Here is a 21,440-nt window from a genome sequence, read left to right as displayed (position 1 = left end):
ATGATTCTGTGAATCCAATGCATGAGACTCAGATAAGCCATAAGAAAGAACTGAATTTGATTGACATATAAATGGTAATTAAGAAATTAGTTGCATTTCTGGCATGAAGAGGGCCAACAAAATATAATTTAACCTTACCCTTAAGTGTTTTTATTGTAAGTGTAGTTGTTTTATGTATTATATGTGATGTCTGTGTTGGTGATGTTTTAAATAATTTTAAAAAGTCAAAAAGAAGTGGCCTCTTTCAGACTACAGCATCCGTCCTAATTATTCTTTGTAGTTTCAACAACGGATGGGAGAATGAGCGATATTGGCACACATCAAGGCTCTGTGTTTTCCATCTTGATGCTCATCTCACCTCATGCTCACTCCTGAACATGAACATATCGTCATCTTTTTTTCTGAATAGGAGCGATGCGCATTTCTGAACGTGAAAAATGGACATTTTCCCAAGCTCCCCAAATGTACATTTCGTCTGTAAAAATGTGGTTTGACGGGGGATGGGCATTTTCAGAACCGTGTACTTGTGCAAGTGCACACTTCCAAGCATGAACACACGGGTGAGAAATTGCAAAGATTTCCCGAGAGTTAACAGTCCCAATCATGTTCATGTTCAGGGTTGCGAACGGGACATGTTCACTTGATTTGCGAATTGGAACAAAATTCTAGTGCATTTTTAGTTTCAATAACCATAACTTTTTGCAGTGGTGAACTGTGCTCCTGTTTCCAGTGTCATCCACACATTCATTTCTTTCTATTTAATGAAACCATGTATTTTAGAAAGAGAGAAAGAATGAAAGAAAGAAAGAAAGAAAGAAAGAAAGAAAGAAAGAAAGGAAGGAAGAAAGGAAGGACGGATGGACAGACGGGAAGAGAGGAAGGATATTGCTCTGATTTACTGCTGTGATGTTGATGCTATTGGCTTGTTTTCCTTCCTGTTGTGTTCTTGGAAAGCAAAGATATGCCCTCCGGTTTCAGCTCTCTTCTAACAGGGCCATCTAGAATGTCAGTCTTAAGAAGAACAAGCCACAGTGCTGAAGGGTGCAGCAAAGGGAAGCAGAACGAACGACGAAGCGGAACGGCAAACCAAGAAATTGGTCATGCAAAGTCTACAAAAATATACCGAGGTTAAACTTTTCATGTTGGAAGATGAGGAATGTGTGGAAGTTATCCACAAGAAGGCATCAAAGATGCTTAGCAAGCTTGTGCGTTCACTGAGTACGTGAAAACTAATTAGTCAGCATTTAACTGTTAATTACAAGATGCTAAACTTAAAGCTGTTTTATGAGGATTCTTCCCACGTGCCTAATATAAGCCTGACCACAGCTCTATTAAACTCCAAGGTTGTTCCGAGCTTGTATCCCTTGGGTCTACCTAGACAAGGTATTCTGAGGGAGTCAAGGGCAAGTTCATGTGTGTATGCTCATCACTCAGCGGTTGCCACATTCAGTGTTGACTGAGCGTATGAGAATAGCCATTGTGGGTGGCCACAAGCAAGAGCTTTCATATCACATCACCTCAATGGAGGCAATTCGTACATTTGGCTGCAAGTAGTCAAGGAACTTGTTCAGAGGAGGGCAACCAGGATGATCAGGGGTCTGGAAACAAAGCCCTATGAAGAGAGACTGAAAGAACTGGGCATGTTTAGCCTGGAGAAGAGAAGATTGAGGGGAGACATAATAGCACTCTTCAAATACTTAAAAGGTTGTCACACAGAGGAGGGCCAGGATCTTTTCTCGATCCTCCCAGAGTGCAGGACAAAGAATAACGGGCTCAAGTTAAAGGAAGCCAGATTCCAGCTGGACATCAGGAAAAACTTCCTGACTGTTAGAGCAGTACAACAATGGAATCAGTTACCTAGGGAGGTTGTGGGCTCTCCCACACTAGAGGCCTTCAAGAGGCAGCTGGACAACCACCTGTCAGGGATGCTTTTGGGTGGATTCCTGCATTGAGCAGGGGGTTGGACTCGATGGCCTTGTAGGCCCCTTCCAACTCTGCTATTCTATGATTCTACGATTCTATGATAAGGAGAAATGGGAAGGGGCAGAGCTCAGGGGCAAAGCACCCACTTTGCATGCAAATGGTCTCTGGTTCAATCCCCAACATTTCCAGGTAGGACGAAGAAAGACCCTTCTGTCTGAAACAGTGGGGAACTTGTGCCAGTCAGTGTAGGCAATCGTGTTGGATGGCCAATGATCTAAGTAGTATAAAGCAGCTTTCGATGTTCCGATTTGTGGGCTGTTGAACTTCAGTCTCAGATATCCCAATCTGGCACTCCAAGATTCCCAAAATGGTTATGGCTCCGCCCCTTCCCTGGTCCCACCCCTTTGAGCGCTGAGCAATTTTCTGGCTTTTGAAATGCCACTAAGACATGGCTACTGGCAGTAAAGCCTTTATGTTAAAATTAACTTGACCTAGGGTGACCATATGAAAAGGAGGACCGGGCTCCTGTATCTTTAACAGTTGTATTGAAAAGGGAATTTCAGCAGGTGCCATTTGTATATATGGAGAACCTGGTGAAATTCCTTCATCCCACCAGTTAAAGCTGCAGGAGCCCTGCCTCTTTTAAATCTGGTCACTCTAGGATAGCTCCTGCAGCTTTAACTGTGGTGATGAAGAGGGAATTTCACCAGGTTCTCCATATATACAATTGGCACCTGCTGAAATTCCCTTTTCTATGCAACTGTTAAAGATACAGGAGCCTGGTCCTCCTTTTCATATGGTCACTCTACTTGACCGGCAAATAGCAATAGCAACTACGCACAAGTACTTTAGTGCTTGGGCGCCCCCTCCCATCCACTGAGTAAGCCGCTGCCCCCCCACTTGCCTACCTGCATGAGTTACCTCATGCAGGCTGGACATTGGGCCGAATGGGCCTTAAATGTTTCAATGCCAGCTGTATGATCTTTGTTGATATATTCTGTTGCTTAGCAACACTACATGGAAGCTTCAGCATGCCACACATTGCCATGTGCCACACGTTGCAGCATGCTGGCATTTTGGTCCCACCTTCTTGGCATACGTCCCCGGCTCCTTTGCCTTCAGCCCCGGCCACCAATGGAATATGCCCCCCCAAAAGCTTCTCTGCAATTGGTTCGACAGCCCTGTTATAAAGTGCTGAGATATCAAATGGTATCTATGCAGGTGTGGGAGTCAGGGCTCCTGAGCTGTTGGTTTGCTTGTTTCAATGCACTTATGTGCAGATGGGGAAATGTGGAATGAGGAGGACTCATTTATATAAGGAAGAGTTTTTTCAGGGAAGTGCTTGAAACTGGAGTGGCTCTGTCCAGTGGAGGCTGGTGGCTCTGATTTGGGTGGAGCTGTGAATCCATGATGGATCAAGACCACCCCAAACCCTAAAGGAACTATCCAAGGTGCTGAACTCTATTCCCTCAATAGCTTCAGCGCCTTGGATAACTCCCTTAGAGTTCTGGCTGATTCTGACCGAAACCCAGAATGGATTCACAGCCTCATGGAAATAGGAGCCGCCAGCTTCTACTGCCCATATTGAATTGTACCTCAATTCATACATGTGTGTGATGAAGGTGGATGGGTGGGTGGGGTAGTAGCAAGTCTACTTCACTTTTGGTCAGCTTCTGCAGCTAATGAGGGCTCCAGTCCTGTGAGGTTGCTCTTAACACATAATTCCTTCCCACCCTCCTGCCCACATCAGGCTGGACTCAATGGCCTTATACACCCCCTCCAACTCTACTATTCTATGATTCTATGATGAGGAAATGCACAAAGTGAAGAAGGTGACCCTAAGTGCATATCTCATCAAAGTGATGTGGAAGGTGACCATGAGGGAAGCATTTTGTTTATGCATCTGTGTGTGTGTGTGTGTGTGTTTGTTTGGGGTGTACAAAAGTAACAAAGATCATGGCCCTTTCTACACCTAAGGTTTATCCCAGGAAAATAGAGAGATCGTCCCTGCCTGCTCCCGGGATCCCCTGTGTGGCCTTTGGATGCACAGGAACGATCCTGGGATGATCCCGGGGGGAAAGGCAGGTGTAGAAACGGCCCATTTCTCAGCCATTTTACCCAACTTGAAATCAGCGGTTTTGTTTCTGCTGTATTTCATGGGTTGATTATTATTATTATTATTATTATTATTATTATTATTATTATTATTTATATAGCACCATCAATGCACATGGTGCTGTACATAGTAAAAACAATAACATAGCAACATCCTGCCACATAGGCTTATACTCTAATAACATCATAATAAAACAATAAGAAAGGGAATGAAATGCACCAAACAGGCACAGGGGGACAATATAACAGGGTAAAAGTATGATCAAAATCAAGCTCTAAAAGCTTTAGAAAAAAGAAAAGTTTTCAACTGAGCTTTAAAAACTGTAATTGCAAATTACAAAGGCAAAGTTTTTTGGGGAAGAAAAGAAACTCAGAACATCTGCCATTTTGTTTTTCTTCGAAAGCCCTGTTCTGAGTTACTTTATAAATATTGGGAAATTCAAAATGGCTGCTGCCACAAAAATGGCTGCCACCTTTGCCACTCTATGGAGGCCACCATTCTAGTCAGAAGCAGCTGAATATCTACAGGAAAAAATGCACTCTTTTACAGAGTGTGTGAACTGTTTCTCCAGTAACTCATTTAGCCAAGACTTGCAGTGTTAAATACTCCTCTAAAGAAAGGGCAGTGATTACAGCAAGATTCATAAAAACAAAAAAAGTTGTCTTGTGCCATTCCGTGCATCCCTATTTTTAAACCTGAACAATTTGGGGAAATATTTTGATTTCCCCTCCCCACATTCTTTTTTAAAAATAAATAAATAAATAAGAACGTCTTGCAAAAATACTCAAAAGATTATTTATTTGAAAACAGACCCGGTTTTTTTAAGACATCCCACAGATTTTTTGGATAGGGATGGGGCGTGAAAGGAAGAATCACACCTGAGCAGAGCAATCCTGTGTGTGTTTATTCAGAAGTAAATCATCCCTGCCTGCTCCTGGTATCCCCTGTGTGTCATGTGGATGCACAGGGATGATTCTGGGGGAAAGACAAGGTGTAGACATGCCGTGTGTGTGTGTGTGTGCGTGTGTGTGTGTGTGTGTGTATTATACTGTTGTAGTAACAAATTAATTGGGCCTCTCACTATAAGCATTAGGCACTGAAAATAATAAACAGGGCACTAATGTAAGAACTCAGTTATCACAAACACACTGCCATTACTAGCCAATCATATTTTCCAGCTTCCGATTATATGTGCTCTCAGTGTGCCTCTCTTCTCCCACATCCCCTGCACGAATTTTTAGCTGGTTTTATTCAGTGCTCCCTTCAATATCTGTCCCTCTTCATGCCAAAAATAAAATCAGAAGTCTCTTCTCAGTGGAATCCCAGAGGTCCCCGATAGGCTGTGGGGATGTTCTCACAGCCCAGGAGAAGCATATCGGTACATGAAAGCGCCTCAGTAATCTCAGTGTGACATAGGTGTTAACTAACCTGGAAGCTGACCAAACGGCTGGTATTAAAATCCTCTTATCTACCAACTGCACATTTACAGCATTTCTAACACAGCCACCACACATGGCCCAAAGGCAAGTAGGTTACTGCACAGAATTTTTTTAAAAAGCACACAAATACATATATTTAAGAAAAGTCAACCCACGGATACATTACTAATAATTAATGTGACAACCAGAATGATTTGTCTGGACTAAAAACAAGGTATCATCTTCGGGCACAGCCCAATAAAGTCATGAGTGCAGCTGCACAGCAATAAAAAATTGCTAGCGGGAGGGGAATAGCGGTGCTTTGGACAACAGAAGACTTGGGCCCTTTCTACACCTAAGGGTTATCCCAGGGAAATGGAGGGATCATCCCTGCCCTCTCCCGGGATTCCCTGCGTGGCATTTGGATGCACAGGAAGGATCCTGGGACGATCCCAGGATATAGGGCTGATGCAGACATGCCCTTGAAATTGCATGTGGAATAGAATATTTATTTCTTACCCGCCTCTCCCTCTGGATCGAGGCAGAAAAGAACATTAAATATAAAATCACCAAAAATGCATAAAACTGATTAAAAGCATATAAAACTGATATTAACAATATATAAAACTGATATTAACAATATTAAAATGACAATCAGACATCTTAAAATTCATCTGAGTAGGCCTGCCGGAAGAGATTAGTCTTTATGGCTTTCTTAAACTCAGCAAGACTCTTAAGTTATTATTATTATTATTATTATTATTATTATTATTATTATTATTATTATATTATTTATTTATTTACATAGCACCATCAATGTACATGGTGCTGTACAGATTACACAGTAAATAGCAAGACCCTGCCGCATAGGCTTACAATCTAATAAAGTTGTAGTAAACAGTAAGGAGGGAAAGAGAATGCAAACAGGCACAGGGAAGTGTAAACAGGCACCGGGTAGGGTGAGGCTAACAGTATAGAGTCAGAACAAACTCAATATTTAAAAGCTATAGGGAAAAGAAAAGTTTTTAGCTGAGTTTTAAAAGCTGTGATTGAGTTGGTAGTTCTCAAGTGTTCTGGAAGAGCGTTCCAGGTGTAAGGGGCAGCAGAAGAAAAAGGACGAAGCCGAGTAAGGGAAGTGGAGGTCCTTGGGCAGGCGAGAAGCATGGCATCAGAGGAGCGGAGAGCACGAGCGGGGCAATAGTGTGAGATGAGAGAGGAGAGATAGGCAGGAGCTAGACCGTGAAAAGCTTTGAAGGTCAGCAGGAGAAGTTTATATTGGATTCTGGAGTGAATTGGAAGCCAATGAAGAGATTTCAGAAGTGGAGTGACATGGTCAGAGCGGCGGGCCAAGAAGATGATCTTAGCGGCAGAGTGGTGGACAGAGACCAGCGGACTGATGTGAGACGAGGGAAGGCCAGAGAGAAGAAGGTTGCAGTAGTCCAACCGAGAGATAACCAGTGCGTGAACGAGAGTCTTGGCAGAAGAGACAGACAAAAATGGTCGAATCCTGGCAATATTATACAGGAAGAAATGACAGGATTTAGCTACTGCCTCGAGAAGAAAAGGTCCTCTAGGTAACGGTTTGTCAGCCTAGTTTTGGCTGACTGGAGTAAATTCTTCCCAGACGACCTGAATGTGCGGGGCAGATTGTACAGGGGAAGGTGATCCCACAGGTAACCTGGACCCAAACCATGTAGGGCTTTAAAGGTAATAACTAATACTTTTTACTCCACACAGAAACTAATTGGCAGCCAGGGGAGTGATTTTAAGGTTGGTGTAATATGGTCACCTCTAGGTGTACCAGTGACCAACCTGGCTGCCATATTTTGAACGAGTTGAAGTTTCCGGACTAGGCACAAAGGAGTGTCTTCCGGTGGTGGGTGAGGCCAAAGACAAAAGAGAAGGCTGGGGAACCACTCAATGAACAGTGATTGAGGGAAAGAGGGTGGAGTTAGGGGAAGGGGTGTGGCCAACTGGGGAACCCCAGAGGGTTAGATTGGTACTCCAGGTCAGATTTAGCTCCAGGTCTGAGGTTCGGCACACCTGGGGTAGATGGATGCCACCAAGGGAAAGTGGTTTCAAGTCAAGTTCAGAGTGGAAACGAATTAAGTGCACTTTTTTCACATACCTGTCCAGTCTCCTACAACTTTAACATGGACTCCAAATGTCGCTTTGGTAATTGTTGGGCACTGAAAAACATATTAATATTAAGAAGCAGTTGTGAACAAATAACCAATCATCAAACAACAGTACATGGAGTCAACAGATGGAAATGGGATTTGTTTATTTAATTTTTAATTGTTTAATTTATTTCCCACCTTCCACCAAAAATGGCCCTCAAGGAGCAGTACCCAACATTAGTCTTACTTAGAGGAGACTCATTGAAATAAATGGGACTTAAGTTAGAGTAACATTGGATCGAACCCAATGCTTGTCCGGAATGACAGACCACAGTTGTTGCAGAAACGATTCTTCTTCCTCTATGTCAGCCTTCCCCAACCTGGTGCCCTTTGGAGGTGTGAAACTACACCCCCTATCATCCCCAGCAACCACAGCCATACTTACTAAGTGTGCTTTTCCTTTTGAACTCATGCTTTTCTCACATGTGTATGTATGCAGACTGAATGGATCAATAAGCCAATTGATGCAAATATTGACTAAGTTGGCTAAGATTGTTTTAAGGTGAACAATTATTATTATTATTATTATTATTATTATTATTATTATTATTATTTATTTATATAGCACCATCAATGTACATGGTGCTGTACAGAGTAAAATGTGTCATGTTTACACTGCATTCCAACCCTTAAAGCTTTTTACACCCAAGACCTCAGCAAGATTTACAATGGCCTTGCAAGTTAGTCCATATAATAATCCTCATTGTCGATGCAGACGTAGGGCATGTCTACACCACATGAGGCCCAGGGGATCCTGGGGGCAACGCAGGACTAGCAAGGACTTACCCTGGGATATCAGGAACCGCAGAAAACCCGACTTTTCTGCGGTTCCAGGACCATCCCACAGAGTGCAGCTGTGTGGCCACTGCTCCTGGGTTGTCCTGTCCTCCCCATGAGTAGCAGGGACTGTAAAATGGGCATGGAGCTGCACAGTGGCAATCTGTGCCCACCAGGGGTAGGAAGCGGGGTTGGAGGGTTTTCCCCTTACATTTTGCAGTGGATCGTGAGTGTGCTCTTCTTGTTATTGTTGTTGTTATTTTTTAAAAATGGCGGCCGTGACGTCCTTCTGGGATGTTGCGCGGCTGTCTAGACACCCAGGGAGGATCGTGGAAACCAGTAAGTCTGCGATCCTTCCCCTACACCCTTGTGGTGTAAACATGCCCATAGGAACTGAGGAAGGACAGAGGCTGAAAGAACACTGGCTTGCTTAAAGCTACCAAACCACCCATTTCCAAACTCTTCCTTTCTTTCTAGGAAACCACAGGTTTGCAAGCACAATGGTCAATCTCCAGAAGCAATTGGATTTATAAGGCTTCCCTCGAACACTTGATGCTTGCCTCCAGCACAGTCACGGCCTTCATGCTGCTTTTTTCTGAAGTCGGTGGAAAATGAACCGCTCGGCAAAACCTCTTTGTCTCACCCCCATGGATGCTCCAATGTCATTACTTTAACAAATCACCCATAAAAAGCAAGATTTATCTTCCCCCCTTCAGATTGTAGGAAATATATTTCAGTGCTGTGTACAGATCCTAAGGACTCCTCTGAGGGTTCCTGGAAGCCTTATTTTACACTAAATCTTGGGAACTTCCTCAACTTGGAATTAGGCAGGGAGAGTCCAAACAAATCATTTGCATGCTCTGATTAACACAGTGCACTTTGCACAGGCACCCTATTCCCTCAGCTCATTATGTATTCCAAATCAGCAAATTCTTGTAACAACAGAACGCAGCTCACAGCAGGCCTGCACAACTTGCGACCCACCAGGATAAGCACTGCCCATCGGTCATGTATTAAGGAGGCTCAACAGACCCTCCTGGTTGGGCCTACCAAAACATGGAGGTCCTGAAGAGCCTTGCAGGCCACAGTACATGGAGCTGCATTCAGCTTGGAGGGTCACAAGTTGCCTGGTTAACAGTGTCACATTTTGGTGACATTGGACAACTACAAGACCAGAATGACACTTACAGAATAATAATAATAATAATAATAATAATAATAATAATAATAATAATTATTATTATTATTATTATTATTATTATTATTATTATTCTGCCTTTTTCCCAGTAGGTGGGGTAGCCCTGCTCATCTTCTCAGTTTCAGGCCTCTTATGATTACTTCTTTGCAAGCATCAATAGTCCATATCAGATATTTATCAGACAAACTGTGGTTTGTTCTAAACTGTGACATTTGACCCAGTTCAGACATCACAACAAGCTATCTTTCGTTAGGATGAAGACAAGCAGACACCTTAGGCTCATGCTTTTCCTCTCCCCTCCCCCCTCCTTTGTGCACGAGCTGAGGAAATTCAAAGCTTCCATGTGTGGCTTTGAACAAACCACAGTTGCCCATTACATCCTAAACCATGGTTTGAGCCTGGTTTGGTAAAACAAACTGTGTTTAGGTCAAATCACAGTTGCCTGAATTTGGTTCATTCAAAGCTCTGACTGGAAGCTTTAGAATTTCTCACCATATGAAGAAGGAGGGACAGGAAGGGGAGAGCATGAGGTTTGCACCAGCTTGTCCTCATGACCAAAAATCATGGCTTGTTGTGATGTCTGAACTGGGTCAAATATCACAGTTTAGAACAAACCTCCATTTCCCTTTACATCTGAAAATAGGAAGCTCTGGTTTAAACAATGTTAGATCTGAAACCATGGTTGGATCCTGACTTGTTTCAACTGTGTTTACAACAAACCAGTTTCCTGTATTCAACCATTTTGTGGTTAAGCAACATGGTTTAGTGTGTTGTCTGAACAAGGCCAATGTGTTGTTGTTATTTTTCTGTACTGTGAAGGGAAGTGTTAAACTTTCTCCCCGTCTGCAGGAAGGAGGGAAGGAAAGAGATAGTGCAATGTATCCATGAATCTGAAAGCATGGTGCAGGTTGTGTGGACAACAATGCAATTGGGCCTGTTAGCCCACCCCATGACCTCCAGACCTTCACCCAAAGCTCTGAGCAAAAGCTACCCACATATAACCTGTACATGCATAGGCTCACTCTGGCCCATCAGGTATCCTGCATTTGTGCAAGGAAGCAGGTTTCAGATGATAGATCCTAACAAGCCTTTAGATATTTATATATGGCATATCCCTGTTTGTGGAGAGCTACATTTCCAAATTTCATGGACGTTATTAAGATCCTCACAGGCCAAGAGATATTTTTAAAAATCAGCAATCATTTCACACTTTGTTTGCCACAGAGTAAGTTTGCCAACTGACCAGGCTGTGGTCAGCTCTTGTGGCTTTAATAGCGGGCCGATGCATATAAATCAGCTGATTTAGAAGAGAAAGAGAAAGAATTTGTCCACACGATCAAGAAAAAAGACGAAGATGGCAAACCCAGCATGGTTAAATAATAATAGTTAAACAAAAACAACAACGTGCCAATCAAAACACCAGCTAGTCTTAAGTCTGACTCACAGGAAGTGAATTCTTTTATATTGGGTCATTTATCCTTTAGCTAAGGAATCAGACATAATCTAAAAGGCAGATGTCTGAAAAGGGAGACTCTCTGTCATTGTTTCCTTCTCTCTGTTTTATTTCATTTACAAAACCACACACATAAGTTTCAAATCGGATGGGCTGCACAAGAAGATAATTCAAGATGTTTTCATTTGGAGTTCTATTTTTGCCAATCTACATGTGTGTCCATCTCTCTCTCTCTCTCTCTCTCTCTCTCTCTCTCTGTGTGTGTGTGTGTGTGTGTGTTGCTCTTTACTTTGTGAAATTGGGATCACAGAATAGTAGAGTTGGAAGAGGCGTATAAGGCCATCGAATCCAAACCCCTGCTCAATGCAGGAATCCACCCTAAAGCATCCCTGACAGATGGCTGTCCAGCTGCCTCTTGAATGCCTCAAGTGTTGGAGGTCCATGGCCTCCCTAGGTCATTGGTTCCATTGCTGTACTGCTCTAACAGTCAGGAAGTTTTTCCTGATGTCCAGCCAGAATCAGGCTTCCTGTAACTTCAGCCCATTATTCTGTGTTCTGCAATCTTGGATGATCGAGAAAAGATTCTGTCCCTCCTCTGTATGATTTTGGACTGAGCCTGAAAGATGTGTCTCATAAAGGAGCATATGAATTTGACCCCACATATAAAGAAGCTTCTGACTGCTGGTGTTAGTTGTTGGTTCAGACAGCTGCTGCAGGCACCCACAGAAGACCCCAATTCCAGCCATCCAGAACCACCAACCAGCTACTGTCCCTGCCACCATTTCACCACTATCTGGGTGATATCAGGTATTTCCTGATATGCTGAGCACAATTCAAAATGCTGGGTTTAACCATCAAACCTGTGAACAGCCTAGGGCCCAGATATCAAGAACCACCTTCTCCCACATGAGCCTGCTGAAGCTTTAATGTTTTTTGGCAGTGGCTCTCTTCAGACTCTCTCCTCCTCCAGATGTGAGGCATATAGTAGTGGATAGAGGGCCTTTACGGTGATGCCATCCAGGGATGTCAGAGGAATCCAATTGTGGGGTGCAGCTTGATGCTCTTTCTTTGGTTCAGCCCTCTGGACTTGGTTCCGTTTTCTGCTAACTGGCCCGACTTTCCTGCTGTAAGTCAGACCAGCCAGTAGATTTTCTATATATTTTTCAATTTGCGCAAAATGTAGCTGCAGAGTGTGCAAGTTTGCAAAGTTTGCACAAACTGTGACTGCAATTTGCACAAATCTCTATTGACTCCCCACCCCCAAAAGCCACAAAAAGAGTCTGGAGTTCAGGGAAAATCTGCAGCTGAGCCGGGCAGACAATAGAAATCCATCAAGGGCCAATCATCCCTCTCTCCCTGGGGAGGCTCACCTAACCTCATGCTTGTATTCTGTTTTGCACCTACAGAAGCCTCCCCCATTTTTCCAAGCCTTTAAGCTCTTTCAGGCCTTGTAACATTCATTTGCTTGAATGCTAGTACTTTGTTTGTTTGCTGCCATTTGCTGTAATGTTTAAGGTGGCTTTTTTCTATGTTGTATTTTAAGAGAAGAATATGTTATCCAAACCTCTCTGGGATCCTCGTCAGCTGAAGAGAGGGTTAATGTGTTTTGAAATTAAATTAAAAACAACGCCAACAAACACCAAGTATCTCAGAGCTTCGGAAACTGTGAAAGTCGCTGTGTCTGAGATCCACAGACTCCTGGATCACATGTTAACATGACTCCTGGAAATAAATTACTCTCACGAGGGAAGAGAGCAGTCAAAACTAATACGTAAACCAGCCCAAAGTCTGCAGCCTAACAGCTTCGCTGTGGTTGCAAAATGTCTCTTATTTGAAAGCCCTGTGCTGTATGGCAAGAAGTTTCAGATTTCATTTTAAACAATCTATTTTATCTTACAGCTTGTAGCCACACGGCCAAACCAAAAAGCCATCACACCAAACAGTCTCTATTTGTGCCATTCCAGCCACAACACCCCATTAAACGCAATAGATGCAACCAATCTCAGACAAGCAAGTCTTTGCTTCTTCTACAAATAGCCCTACAATCAAAAGATGTACAATAACAAGAAAGAAGAGGGGAGGCAGGAAGGAAAGAAGGCCCAGCACTTGATGCTCAGCAAAGCATGCCACAAATAAGGACCAGACATCTTTACTTTGACCAGGTTCAATCCGTTCAATTACACCATATTTGCTCCATCATGCTCGAAGTTGAATCAGCTTTCTTTCCATTGTTGTAGCCATCAAGGAGGGGGAGATTCCCAGATTTCCAATTTTATAGAATTTATAAACTGCTTCACATCAATAGATATAAAAGGAAGTGGTTTGGAAAACATTAAAACTAAAAAGAAATTAAAAGATGGGCATGTACTCTGCCCTATGATCTTTGGTAGAAGGGTGAGATAGATAGATAGATAGATAGATAGATAGATAGATAGATAGATAGATAGATTTTTAAAAAACCGAACTAGATAAATCTCTAAGAGTGAATCAAAATGGAGGGAAGATACTGGCCCTGGATCGTCCAGGGGTCAAACCTATTCATCTAGGTGACACAAAGAGGATCCAGTGCTCAGGCAGGGGTGAACCCTGGATGATCCCAGGATAAACCTTAGGTCTAGCTGTGGCCATTGTCACATTTCATTGATCAAGAAAACTGATTAATAAAAGTCCCTTGAAAAATGTGCAACTTTCCATATAATTAAAGAATGGCCTGGTGAACTCTAATATGCCACCTACACTTGACTAATTCTACCTACAAATGCCTACGGATCAGTCAGAACAAGTAGACTAGACATCCCACTCAAATTTAAAATCCTCCTGCTGGCATCTCCATAGATAGCTTCCTTTAAAATACTGAAAACTAAGCTTACAGAATAAAATACATGCAATTTAAAACCTGGGCAATCCTGGCTCTGATGGTATGATTAAGTGATGTGATACTGATTTGAATGAGGTTAACCCACACATCTATGATGACGTTCAGCATGTGTCATCCAAAATGACTTCGTGGAAAGCCTTTACATCCAAAGACCTAAAGAAGGTTGAAGATTAGGACACATAAAAACAAGCCCTGAAACAAAATGCAGCAATATAGGGTGCTCCTGTTCATGGGTACAGATAGCCGGTCATACCCTCTTTCAGGATACCATTCCATTCCTCCCCTCCCCCCCATTAAAAAACCCCTCCGTCAACTGATACTGTATGCCCACTGAACACGCAGTAGGGTGGGGTTGTGTACATAAGAACATAAGAACTGCCATGCTGGATCAGACCAAGGGTCCATCTAGTCCAGCACTCTGTTCACACAGTGGCCAACCAGCCATCGGCCAGGGATGAACAAGTAGGAAATGGTGCAACCGCACCCTCCCACCCATGTTCCCCAGCAACTGGTGCACACAGGCTTATTGCCTCGAATACTGGAGATAGCACACAACCATCAGGGCTAGTAGCCATTGATAGCCTTTGCCTCCAGGAATTTATCCAACCCCCTTTTAAAGCCATCCAGATTGGTGGCCATCACTGCATCTTGTAGTAGTGAGTTCCATCATTTAACTATGTGCTGTGTGAAGAAGTCCTTCCTTTTATTTGTCCTGGATCTCCCACCAATCAGTTTCATGGGATGACCCCCCCGGGTTCTAGTATTTTGAGAGAGGGAGAAAAATGTCTCCCTGTCCACATTCTGCATGTGTGTACGTGGGAGGGTCTGTGATGTTCAGCTGCCTTATATGCCTTAAATGTAAATATTTGGAAAGTTATTGTTTAAATTATGTATAAAGTTCCAGGAAGTAAGCAGGCCTCAAAATACTTACAATTTACTGATACTTACTTACCAGTACTTACTGGTCGGGTAATTATGGAACAGAAGAAGGGGGAGTGAATGCCTGAGCGCTGATTGGATGGCTGGATGGAGTGCTTGGATTGGCTGGCTGTGTGAGAGTGGGAGGAGCTGGAGAAATTTGTCTTGTAGTTTTAGCTGACAGCAAGACAGAAGTGTATGATTATGTGAGAGAAAAGAGATATATGAGAGAAGTGTATTATTATGTGAGGTAGAGTCAATGAATATATGAGAGTGGTAGATTACAGAGTGTGGAGAGATTGAGAGGCAGATCCTGGAAAGGAAGGATTGGTGTGAGATAATGTGTTGAGAATAAAGATATTTGAGAATATAGATAGTAGAACTCTACAAAGAAACATTTTAAGAAAAAACTTACAGAAATCAATACGCATTTCACCCGTGTAACTAACCATACACATTGCAACTGAGGAAACCATTAAGCACGTTTGCACACAATTGCCTATGTTAATACATTCCAATTAATTTCAAACAACTGGTGTGGTCCGTGGAAGAGTGCCTGAGGAGGGTACAGTTAATGGTGGCAGCGGAAAAGGAAGCTGAGGGCTAGGTTGCTGGGCTGTGGAGCTGTGGAGCCTAAAGAATAAAGGCGAGAAAGGAGGAGCAGCAGTAAACCTAAATCCTCACAAGAGTCATCAGCACAGGGGGGGGATTGAAGTAGGTCCCGAGTACTAGTGGTGTAGATAGTCCTGTCAGGTAGCCTGTGGGTGGCACAGGTGAAGGCAAGACGTTACAGGGTCCCCTTAGTTTTCCCCGCTAAAGTTTTTGTGGCACTTCTCCAAGCCTTAACATTTCCCCCAAATCTGCTAATATCTGCCTCTCATGTGTGGAAGGTGCTGTTTTGCCTACATCCATGCACAGTCAGAGAATGAGCACCCTCCCACCCATGTTCCCCAACAACTAGTGTATATAGACTAACAGGTACTGAAGAGCACATAGCTATCAGAACTAGTAGCCACTGATAGCCTTCTCCTCCAAGAATTTATCTACCCCCTTCTAAAGCCATCCAAATTGGTGGCCATCACGACATCTTGTGGTAGTGAATTCTAGGGCTGTGCTCCGCTTAGCGGAGTATTCGACAAGTAGGTCGAACAAGAGATGGAGAGAGGGGAAATGGCAGTATTGAGATATTGTCTTCATCCTCTATAAGCACAGCCCCAAGTCTGATATTACTCTGAAGCAGGGATGAAGGGGGGAAACCACACAGACACATTCTCCAGGAAGCCCCAGGCAGAACAATGACCTAGTATATTATAAAAGTAGATTATAATATAAAGATAGAAGGGGGAGCAACTCCATCATGTCCTGCTTAAGCAATTTCTGGAGACAGATTTTTTACTTTTCGGGAATAGGGCTCCTTTTTAGCCCTTATGGATGAGGTGGCCATGGATGAGGGCTAGAAAGGAATATGTAACCAAGTAAATGCATGAATAGGATTGTCTGGGATTTTTCTGAATATACATGTAAATGGGGAGGACATCAGCCTGGTGTAATATAGTGTGACTGAGCAATGAGTCAAGAAGACTCATGGACTTATAGACCCCTTCCAACTCTACTATTGCATGATTCTAAGAGGATATTCAGACAAGTGTTTTATAGCATGCTCATTACTGGGCACGCATAGATTTTTGAAGGTCCTTTTCACGATGACTTCTACCTTCCACACGCCTCCTGCTCCTTCTGGTTGTTTTCCCTTTAAAAACAGAGCCCGGATAATCCGATTTTTCCTCCTACACCTAAATGTGCCACCATTTCCTGTTGTGTGCAGGGAGAGCAGCGCAATAAAAACACCCACTTCAACGGGCCACGTGATCTTTGTTTACTTCCTTTTTCTTCAGCGTTTGAAGGAAGAGGAAGCTGCTCATCCGTAGTGTGGGACAGTAGCATGAGACAAAGCAACGGGAGGGAAGCGTGATTAGCACACTGTTCCGCACATTTCAAGACCCTGCCCCAAATTTGCAGAAAGTACAATTTTCACAAAAGGCGGAATGTGGCGTTACACCCCACAAGTCAGTTCCCTAATGTATGTCTAGAATTTGTAAGTCTATTGTGTTTAGAATGTTGACCTGAGTGGGTGGAGATTGAATATTTTAAGGGGGGGGAGGAGGATATATAAGGGAATGACTGAGGTGATAAGGAGGGTTGGTTTTGAAGTACTTTGGTTCTAGGAAGAATTAGAGGATCAGGGTAAAGAGGGTTGTCTTTTGAGTGTAGTGGGCAGATATTCAGTTGGTGTATATTAAACAATCCTGATAATAAAGAAAGTTCAAGAGTGAAGGTGTGAGAGAAAGGAAAGTGTGTATGAGAAGAGAGAAAGGATTGGATGAGAGGTTTTAACAAGGGTCTGAAAAGTTTTAATTTGAAACAGAGTTTGTGAACATTGAAATAAATTTGTATTCAGTTTGTTTTAGTACCACAAAAATCCCATGTGTGTCCTTGGCATTTATTATCTGCAGTTATATACATATAACACCCATTCTGACATTAATTCACCATCAGCACGTATAATTCACAGCGCATTATTTTATTCCTGGAATTATTCCTGTTTAACCCCTTTCTCCACAAAGATTGTAGAAAAGTGGTATTTGTCATTAAGTGGTGGCGCTTAGCTTGAGCAGGGAGTGTCTGCGGACAGGCCTGTTGCAAAGAGCTTGTGTCGTGGCACACAGAACCCCCCCCAAAAAATCACAAAATATATCCAGAATTGGAGAGGGAGCATTTGCTACAGCTGCTGCTTACTAGAACAGAAATGCCGCGGAATCCATTGGGCTTAAACAGAGCAGAATTCCCAACATTACAAATCCCTACTCAACTATTCCCTAAGTCCACCTTAAGAGTTGATAGCAGACTCTCTCTCTCTCTCTCTCTCTCTCTCTCTCTCTCTCTCTCATCCTCCTTTGTATCACCACCAGCATCATTATTAGTTAGTGCCCCACATTTCCACCAAAAATGGGACTCCAGGTGGCCAACAGTAATAAAAATGAGATTAAACCGAAAAACTAAATAAAACTAAATAAATAAATAAATAAATACATGCATAACTAAAAACAACATGCTAAATCATCACGGTTGAGCGTTTTGCGCTTAATTCTGTTATGCGAACCATGGCTTAGTGTGTTGTATTTATTTATTTAAAACATTTATATCCCGCCCTATATTATTAAGATCTCAGAGCGGCGTACAGATAAAAACATACAGTATAAAACAATAAATATGCACAGTTATGAACCATTCCTAACCATAGTGGCTTCATAATCATTGTTTAAACATGCTCACTAACATTACTAACATCACACACTGATTTAGAACTAGAATAGCTTCCTTGGATTTCGATGGAAAAGTGGGACAGAGTTGGGTGTTATCAGTAGATTGGTGGTACCAAACTCCAGACAAGCTCTTCCACAAGTTCTATGTCTATGCTAAATAGTATGGGGGATAATATGGGGATAATACCAAGCTATACTACAGGGCACTGGTGTAAGGATTACACAACAACTTAATGGATGTATAGTATCATTCTTATTCAAGACTGGATACCAAAATGAGCCAATGTTCCCACCCCACCCCCAAGGAAAATCAAAGAATGGCCATTTAGTGTATTTGAATAAGAAACAAAACAAAATTATGAAGAATTAAAAGTTTCCTTACCAATGTTAAGGTAAAAGGATGGCTTTCCACGGACGACACACTGGGGCAGTGTAGAATGATATACTGAAATGGATCAGCCCAAAAAAGAAGAAAAAAGGCTTAACGAAGTAGTTTCTTGTTCGTGCTTGTTCTAATTTTGCACATGTTCAGATGTTATATTGTTCCCCTTCTAACCTCTGCCCTCAAACTCTAGGCACAGATGGGGAAAGGGTCTTAGGGTCAACTGACACATTATGTTAATTCTGTAGTATATACCTGAGGACAACCTCTTATTTTACCATACTCACTAAGCCATGGTGGTTAAACATTTTGAGCTAAACATTAAGACTTAGTGTGTTACATGAACCATGACTTCGTATGTCATGTGAGCCATTCCTAGCCACGGTGGCTACACATAGTAGAGTTGGAAGGGGCCTATAAGGTCATCAAGTCCAACTCCCTGCTCAATGAAGGATCCACCTTAAAGCATCCCTGATAGATGGCTGTCCAGCTGCCTCCTGAATGCCTCTAGGGTGGAAGGGCCCACTATCTCTCTAGGGAATTGGTTCCATTGTTGTACTGCTCTAACAGTCAGGAAGTTTTTCCGGATGTCCAACCAAAATCTGGCTTCCTGTAACTTCAGCCAATTATTCCATGTCCTGCATTCTGAGATAAACAAGAAGACAACCTGGCCCTCCTCAAATACCTTTCAAATATTTGAAGAGCGCTATCGTGTCTCCCCTCAATCCTCTCTTCTCAAGCCTAAACATGCTGGGTTTTTTCAGTCCCTCCTCATAGGGCTTTGGTTCCAGACCCCTGATCATCCTCGTTGGCCTTCTCTGAACCCCCTCCAGCTTGTCTGCATCTTTCTTTAAGTGTGGTGCCCAGAACTCGACACAGTACTCGAGATGAGGCCTAACCAGTGCTGAATAGAAGGGAAGCAATGCCCCGTGCAATTTGGAAGCCATACTTCTATTAATGCATCCCAAAATGAAAGTTCTTTGATGGAAATTACTGTCCCAGATCAAACTGGACTGCACACGCTTCACAGGGAGCTACGTGCCCTTGGAGCAGACCAGCAATTATCAGGTGCTGGGATGTGAAAAGGGTGAGAGAGCTATTGCCTTCATGCTCCAGTTTTGGACTTCCTAGCAGCAGACAATTGGCACTATGGGAAACAATGGCCTAGATGTACCCTTGGTCTGATCCAGCAGGACTCTTCTTATGTTCTTACACATTGCCTGGTTTGGGGACTTTGCTTCTGCTATGCTGGCCAACAAGGCCACATCATGCAAGTCCTTTTCCAGCTTCATTGGCTGCCAGTCCAGGCCCGGGCCCAATTCAAAGTGCTTGCATTAACATTTAAAGCCCTAATCGGCTTGGGGCCAGGCTATCTGAAGGAACGCCTCCTCCCATTTGTACCTCCCCAGACCATCCTCGGGGTCCTTCTCTGTGAGCCCCTGCCAAAGGAAGTGAGGCAGGTGGCTACCAGGAGGAGGGCCTTCTCTGCTGTGGCACCCTGGCTGTGGAATGAGGTCTCTAAGGAGGTTCGCCTGGCACTTACACTATATTCTTTCAGACGCCGGGTGAAGACCTTTTTATTCTCTCAGCATTTTAACAATCTATAGATTAATTTTATCTTTGCTGCACTGCTGCTGATTTTATCCTGGTTGTGCTTTTATATTGTGTTTTACATCGTCTTTTTATACTGTTGTTTTATACTTTGAATGGTTTTAGTTTTTGTGAACTGCCCAGAGGCCTTCGGCTATTGGGCGGTATAGAAATGCAATAAATAAATAAATATGCTCTGCGCCCACAACGAACACCAGCCGCACCTGGGGCTCACTCTTGATTTCTATCCCCTGCCCTCTCCACTTGTTTCCTTCCTGCTTCTCTCTGAATCGCCTGTCCAGTTTTTGCTTTGGAACATCATCCAACTGATAACTCACCTGCCCAGGTCTCGCCTTGAAGTCTTCCTTTGTCATCTGTACCTCGAGGACATCGCAGGGGTGGCGGATCGCCGCAGTGATGGTGACTGGTTTGTTGCTGCTACAGATGTAGCGGTAGAGCCTCTCTGCACAATACAAGCACAGCGGCCCGGAGATCCAAAGCCAAGTCTGAAGGTGTTGTGGGGGGAGGGGGGAACGACAAGGACATTCTTATTGCCATAATCGGCGGGCAAGTTCAAAGCAGTGGGTTGGATCCACTGACGCCCTTGCGCAGGTGGCCCAGGGGTGCCCACGGTGGCGGCATGCACATGGCCAGCCCCAACAGCACACTCATTTTTCTGCCCCTTCCAGAAATGAGTGTTTCTACTCACTTCACCACTTGCCCCCAGAAGTACTACATCATGGCCGCCATGGGTAGGGGCTGCCAGTATGCCACTGTCACTGGGGCCGTCTGTATGTGCATCGCCTCCCATGCAAGAGCGTTGTTGCATCCAACCCAGTATGTGAAACCCAGGTGTGCTAGCAAAAGACTTAATTCCTCCCCAATCTCCCTTTAAGATTGGTATCACAGTCACAGCAGAAGCATCGGAACGGCAGAATTTATCTTCCTAGAGGCACTGCAACCCTGCCAAGGGCAGGGCTCCATATCTCTTTCCCCCCCAAGGTTGTATTTATTCATTTAATTACAAAGAAACCAATACAGAGTAAACCAATACCGAGCCAATCAAATCCAAAAGAAGCAGAAGCAGAATTGGCACCCTCTTCTAAATATGCCAAAATCAACATTCTATCCAATCTCATCTAATCCCAATTATTATTCCAGTAAGGATAACAATGCCGTTCTATTTATCTGCAGTATTAATTGTATGTACATTTCCAACTCTTCTATACACACACACTGTGTCCAAACATTTAATCAGCCATTCGCGGGTTGGAGGAGACCCAA

General features: G+C 43.3%; 1 protein-coding gene across 1 annotated transcript in view; it reads right to left on the bottom strand.

The window, feature by feature from the left end:
* Positions 1–21,440, bottom strand: part of NOX4 (NADPH oxidase 4) — a 132,512-nt gene that overhangs the window by 59,473 nt on the left and 51,599 nt on the right. Inside the window, exons 9-11 of the mRNA XM_063127852.1 lie at positions 20,495–20,662; positions 18,567–18,629; positions 7,586–7,646 (exon numbers count right to left, since the gene is read on the bottom strand). Coding sequence (XP_062983922.1) covers positions 7,586–7,646; positions 18,567–18,629; positions 20,495–20,662 — 292 coding nt within the window. The remainder of the gene's footprint in view (positions 1–7,585; positions 7,647–18,566; positions 18,630–20,494; positions 20,663–21,440) is intronic.

Source organism: Elgaria multicarinata, chromosome 5 (assembly GCF_023053635.1).
Source record: "Elgaria multicarinata webbii isolate HBS135686 ecotype San Diego chromosome 5, rElgMul1.1.pri, whole genome shotgun sequence".
Lineage (NCBI taxonomy): Eukaryota > Metazoa > Chordata > Lepidosauria > Squamata > Anguidae > Elgaria > Elgaria multicarinata.
The sequence above is the reverse complement of the archived record's forward strand: the minus strand, read 5'-3'. Positions and strand labels throughout refer to the sequence as shown.